This window comes from Polypterus senegalus, chromosome 8, assembly GCF_016835505.1.
Source record: "Polypterus senegalus isolate Bchr_013 chromosome 8, ASM1683550v1, whole genome shotgun sequence".
Taxonomy (NCBI): Eukaryota; Metazoa; Chordata; class Cladistia; order Polypteriformes; family Polypteridae; genus Polypterus; species Polypterus senegalus.
In genome coordinates this window covers 110184715-110191648 of record NC_053161.1, presented here as the reverse complement: position 1 = coordinate 110191648, position 6934 = coordinate 110184715, and the positions used below count along the sequence as shown (strand labels likewise).

The window sequence follows — 6934 nt, the reverse complement described above, 5'->3', positions numbered from 1 at the left end:
ACTATAATAACCTTTGTAGGGAGGCCTTCCTTACATTGGATGCCGTAGCATTGCATGGTGGAAGTACTTCTGGGTTATGCAGAAATTCTACAAAACAAGGAGGTCTTTTCCCGGCAATGCCCCCTGGCAGCACTCAATGACCCTAACAGAGCTGCTCTTCAGAACTAGGAGTCCCACACAACCCTGCAGATGTCCAAACTAGGACCATGCTCAAGAAGCACTGCCACGCATCATACTGGGGGATGAACTATCCCTAATACACAGACTCCCAAAGTTCATCCATTAGTCTTTCTGCCCAACTGAGATTGGAACTACAATTCATCTCAGCTGGGATGCACCTCCTTCCAGGTTGTCCACCCATTATGGCATCTAATAATATAGTTTTCCAAACTTGATTAATAACTGTATAGCATGCTGGGCTTAGAACGAGAGCTTATGCAAGGCGTCTAATACCCCGCTGTATGCATTTGTGAGGTAGTTTCAAGATCAGAGTGAACACTGCAATAAAGCACTTTAAAAAGGGGGATAGCAACACAAGACAAAAAAGTACAATGGATGTGCTCAACAGCTGATACAGATGATATACTAAAGTAAAAAGAAATCAAGTTGAAAAAGGATAAAACAAAAGTGTAATATAATTGACACGTGACAGATAAGAATGTGAAGTTACCAAATGCACCTTTGGTGGATTTATTTCCTGGGTATCAACAAATGTTTTAAAGAATGTCACAAAGTTCTACAAAGCATATTCCAACGGTGTTGGAGCAAATCACTTGAGTGGTGAAATATTTAGAATCAGCACAGGTGTTGTTACTCTACAGATTTTTGAGATCAATGTCATGTTAATTTTTTGGTGCTTTACAAATAAGGTGCGGGATTTCATGTATTTATAAGATGAAGATAAAGTTTGTGTAGTTAGGCAAGTTTCAGAGAGATTACAAAGTCATGCTTTTAGTTTGCGTTTCAAGTCTAGAAGCAGTATTTTGACCCAAGCATAATTTGTTAATGCTTGCCAAAAGAAATAACATTCATCAGAAACAAAAATTTAATTCATATGCAGAAACAGAAAGAACAACACTTTAGTGTTTTAAATAGAATTTTGGTAAGAAACATGACATATATGATAAAAAAGACAACCGTTTGAACAGAAAAGTGCCTGTTAGAAGCTTGTAGATGACAGGGCCCAAAGCCAAAGTGCAAGTACAAGTTGTGAGTGGAGACAACAAACAGACTCCACAGCAAATTGTATTTCTGTGTAGGAATGAAAAGTAGAGAAAAAATGGGCATACCTGATTCATATAATACAAACAAATCTGCCATAATGCTGTGTATAGTTCATAAAAAGCATTATGGTAATGAACAAACGAACCACAAAATAAAAAAATGACACTGCATATTGTTTATTTATATTGGCTATATATACACATTCACGTCTCAAACATATTTATCCTGAATTACTAAAGAAATGTTAAAAAAGTATGTACAATTTTATTCTAAAACAGATTATGATATGACAATTGACCAAAAGAAAGGATTTGAAAGTAGGCAAAAATAAATTAGCACAATTTTGGGAGTGTCATATTTAGATAATTTATGAAATGTTATTGTATCTGCATATAACAAATTATAATGGCAATTAAAGACAAATCTGACCCTCTGATTGAGCTATATTTTACAATGATGCATCATTAAAAAAAACAGCTTGCACTAAAATCTCACTACTGTTTTCTCCTTTTCACCTTATAAAATATTCACAGTACTTTCATGCTAAAAATGCTTTTATGCAACACACCTTGAATTAACCCATCTAACAACCCCATAAGTCCTGAATGGGATTAAGCAACTTTGAACATTTTAACAAGATAAAACTGTCTTAAGGAAAAATCTAGTGACCTAATGCTACTAAAAAACTTTTTCGGTCTCCTCAGAACACAAGTGTAGACTGGATATTTATTGCTGGTGCTAATGTATTTTGTTCGCGTTTATCCTTTCAGACATATTATTTAACATCACATATCAAGTAATCCAGTCCTTCCAGTTGTTATACATTTAATATACACACTCCAGTTTTTACCATATATACTGGTACGATGAAAAACACATTTACATTAGTATTATCTGACTATATAACTTTATTTGTAATTTTTTCCTTATTTTTCTATAGTGATTTGTTACCAAAAATATATGTTCTTTAAGATTTTCCTACTTTGGATATATTACTGCATAAACATTATTTCATTTTGATAAACTTTTTTTTTTTTTTTTTACATTTATAAATTGTATTTTTATTTAAGGATCAATCACTTTTTGCTTCAGGAAATTTCCAGTGTATTTGAAAAACAATGCATACTTACTGTACATAAATTATATGATGACACTAGAAGAATGACCAGCTCCATATGATTAAATCTAATAAAATTTGAAAAAGTTTTATAAATTAAATCACTAGAAGGTCAAAACCTGATAAAGTGAAACTTTTCGCATTACCGATATTGTTAACTTTTACAATTGAACCATGCAATTTTCTGTAAAGCATTTTGATAAGTAATCAAAACTTACAAAGCTCTAGTGAAGCTTTATTATTTTTTATTTGACATAAAATGTTAACTGGCTTTTAAATTTTAAGATCTTGTCCAAAATTACATTTTTCCTTTTGCTGGAATGGTTTTAATTCCTAAGGTAACAAAGCCATAGTGTACAAAAGCTGCCAAAACTAACTTCTCAAATGCTTAGGTTCAAAAATACAGAAAACAACCCTGTTTTTATAAAAGGTGAAAATGGTGGACAATTGCAAACCTCATGAAACAGTACAGTAAATCAGTCTGCCTTAATACACACAGCTATGCACCATCACATACAGCAGTATATTCCTAATTACATTAAGAAGGAGCAGGACACCTAAATGTAATAGCAACTTCTGTTGTAATCAGCTACGTGTGGGATAATGTCAGACAGTCTTCATGTTATCATGCTTTAAGAAACGGGTGCTCCTCCAGATTGTGGCGTTTGGCTTGTAGATCCATGAGTCTGGATTGGCACGCCTTCTTGCTCAGACTCCCGTATTAAGATAACTGCATCTCCACTAACATTTATAAGACACTGTGCCTGGAAACAGAGGACATTTGTTGTAAACTTGAAAAAGTATAATATGACATACAATAACCTAAATATGTATTAAAAAATTTCAAAACATAATGTGTATCTGAATGGACAAATAGTAACTTTTTCCACACAAAAATAAACTAACAAACCAGAAGGAGGGCAAAATAGCCCGTCACAACCTGACTTCTGCAAAGAATGAACTGCTCTGCAATCAGAATTTAAGTAAGAAATGAATCCGTGAAATATGATAGAAAAAGGTTTACAACAACATTGCACAAATTAAGAATGTGACTGAGAGTAAAGTTATTGGACACAGAGAATTCAGAATTATAGCAAATAAAAACATTAATTTCTACCCATCTGAATGTAATAATAATGATGCCCTACGATGTACTGAACTTATAAACCACACAAAAACATGCAACATGCAGTCTAGTCAAAAGAACAATTAATACACGATTTCAAACATTTATGTTTAAAATGAAAGTAAATTTAGACATACATGACACTTAATGCTCATCCCCTTGATGAAGTCTTATTAAACTCTAAAGAAACTTTGGATACAGGTAAAATTTCGTTACAATGAATATCTTTACAGTGAAATTTTCATTTCAACGAATTATTTTTATGGTCCCGACAGTTTCCCCATATGACATGAGTCTATAGAAATCGCGTTACTATGAAACACATTCAGCAGATACTTTCATTACAAGTGCTCAAAAGATGTTGAAAAGCCTGAATGAATCATCACAGAGCAGTTAGTTCTGTGGTCACATCTCAGTTGTGCACAACGATCCCCGAACAGAAACATTATAAATGTTTTTTTCTTTCTTCGAACTTTCCTCATGGTTTTTTTTTTTTTTTTTGCTGTTTTTGTTTTCTGTGGTTTTCAGTGATATCTTTTGCTTATTGCTCGCCAACATTTGAAGAACATCCATTGGAATTTAACTCACTGTCACCCTCCTATATAAATGGCAGACACGAAAAAACGACGATAGTTTGATTATGGCAAAAAGAAAAAAGTTGTTAGTTACTTTGGAATTTCGCCATCGACACTGTCAACTTTCTTGAAAGACCGAGCAAAAAAAGATGAAAAATCTCAGGCTGCAAATGTATGTGAACTGCTGCATTTAAAGATGTCAATAAAGCAGTTTTTATGTGGTTCAGTGATGCTCATTCAAGAAACATTCCTATTAATGTGCCAATCATTCAAGAAAATGTGAGGTTTCTAAACTCTCTTGGGACCTCCCCCAAATGGACAACACGCCGAAGAGCGACCCGAAGTGCGATCACTACGTCTGTGGAAGAATGTTTATCCGGTGCCGGAAAAATAGCGGGCTCACAGCTCTGCTGCAGCTCGCCATGGAAGAAAATAAAAAGGTTCTCAATGAGTGATGCAAGGAACATTGTAAATGCAGGGAACAGTATTACTTGGCCACTAACCTATTCACAATCCGGCCTGACTGCTGTGTCTGTGTATAGGAGAGTGGTAGATCACGCTACAATAAATAACCTTACTGTTCCTGTTTCAAGCTGAATAAAGCTGGTTTTGCTAAAGTACTGAGACTCAGCCTCATGTTTTGGGTGCAAGGCAGGGATTTATAGCACGACCACAATCTTTTAGGATTTGCTTCTGTGGTGCCTCACTGCAGTGTTGTGAGCCTACTGTTGCCCTGCCCCGGCAACAGACAAAATCAGACGTGGCAATCGCACTTCGGGATGCACTTCAATGTGTCGTTCCCATTGGGTTGGGGTTAGGTCCCAAAAGAGTTCAGAAACCTCACAATATGAAGAAGAAGAAAAGGATGATTCTGCTTCTGATTGATAACTGTGCTGCCCACAACATGCTTCCACATTTCGATAATGTCTGCGTTGAATTCCTCCGACCTAACTGCACAGCAGTGCTTCAGCCATTGGATTTGGGCATCATTCACACCCTGAAAGTGTATTACCGCAAGGAAATGCTGAGAACCATTCTCGTCATCATAACTTGTAGAGAAGAGGAGATTAAAATTAACGCGAAAGAAGCTATTGAAATGATTGCAAATGCCTGGACGCAAGTTAAAGAAAGCACTATAGTGACAAACACAGAATCTCATTACTACGAAATATTTTTTAGGTACCTGCCAGTTTGTTGTAACAGAATTTTACCTGTATTTCTTGAAGAGAAAATTAGATTTTTTGGTTTTTAATTTTAGAGCATATAAAACATCACTTTCCCATTTATTTACAGTTTGGTTATGATTCTACTAGTTAGTTAACATAAGATAACATGTAAGCAATGCAGTTTAAAAAATAACAATGCTGTTTAAAAAATAACAGTGCGGCATAATGTCACAAATCTAGTGTTACTACACATAGTATTAAAGTATTTGAAGTAACTGTAAATATAATGCCCCTGGATAGATAAGCAAATATTTTCTCCAAAAAGTTCAGAGTGTTATGCATTCCCACAACATTTAACTTTGGCATTGTTCACAGTTTGGATCTTATTACTGATAAGCTATAAAACTCGCTTACATATGGCTGAATTCCATTCCTTACCGAAGATTAAAATGAAGGGTTCAGTTACCATCATTGCCTATCATCTTGTTATTTCTAAGAATTAAATATTCTTAAGTTTCCTATATTCATATAACATTTTGAGAGACTGATGCATCATCAGATGACTAATAGCTAACAGTGATATGAGCACGGAGAAAAGCATAAAGATAGGAACCTGAAGATAATGTGCATTCCATGGCCAGTCAACCAAGTGTGGTTTTGATGCCTTCTTCTTCATTCCATAATATCTAAGTATATACATTAACAGCCAAATATTAAAACTGGAAGTTTGGAAATGCCATGGCAGTCTACTGGTTTGTAGATTTGTGTTTTATTATATTGTTTATTTGAATTTTTGAATAGAAATATAGTCTAGAAGGGGCTGTTAAATTAAGATGTAGTATGTTTGTAATATTTTCCTACGATCAGCCTGCCTTAAATTGTAAATATTTGCTGCTGGAGTGGAGAGAAGATGTATTGTAATGCACCTTTTTAGTGCTCTAGGAAGCTAAAGTTCAATCCGTAGTCCTGCTAAGTTTGTGCAAATTTTGCAAATTCTGGACCGTTATCTCTGGATTTCCCAACATTCCAAAACATGTAATGTTAAAAAGCTGAATCTTGTGAGTGTGCCCTACAATGGAATGGTCTACTGTTTTACACCTGATGCTGCTGGATCGATAAACTTTGTTTCTTTTTTCTCTTGTTCTAACTACTAAACAACTTGTGACTTCTCAAAGGACACCTCTAGAATAAAAGGGGAAAAGTTTCTGAGAACTGTGTGAGGAGTAGTATGCTCTATGGCAGTGAGAACTGTCAGATTGATGTGTAGAATGTCATACACAATGTGAGGAAGACAAATGCAGAGTTAAAAGAAAGAATTAGCGTGGAGGTGGAAAATGTGTTTAGGAGAAACAGACTAAAATGGTTTGGACATGTTGTGCAAAGAGGTGCAATACGATGGAGGTGTTGGGGATAAATTCTAGAGTAAGGATGATATGAGACATAACAGTCTCACCCCCTAGGACACCCAAAACCACAGGGAATGGAGGAGAGAGATGATGAGGTAACTGACCAACCTAGGTAAACCCACAAAATGGCTGTTAAATCAATTATGATGATAATATATTGCTAAAAAAACTGTACTTACAAGTAATATATTGAGTGTCCACAGTTACAGCATATTTATTTATTTATTTGTTTGTTTCTTTAATTTAGTGTTTAACCTTTTTGCTAATGTAACCATATTTTGCCATGTTTGGTGCTAGCATGAACACCCATTAAGTTTTGG

General features: G+C 34.9%; 1 protein-coding gene across 12 annotated transcripts in view; it reads right to left on the bottom strand.

Moving 5' to 3' along the window:
- Positions 1-1384: 1384 nt before the first annotated feature.
- c2cd5 (C2 calcium dependent domain containing 5) overlaps positions 1385-6934 on the bottom strand; it is a 182365-nt gene continuing 176815 nt past the window's right edge. For all 12 annotated transcript variants that reach the window (XM_039761597.1, XM_039761593.1, XM_039761594.1 and 9 more), the window contains one exon: positions 1385-3105. In XM_039761597.1, the coding sequence (XP_039617531.1) occupies positions 2974-3105 (132 nt within the window). In that variant the 3' untranslated portion in view covers positions 1385-2973. The remainder of the gene's footprint in view (positions 3106-6934) is intronic.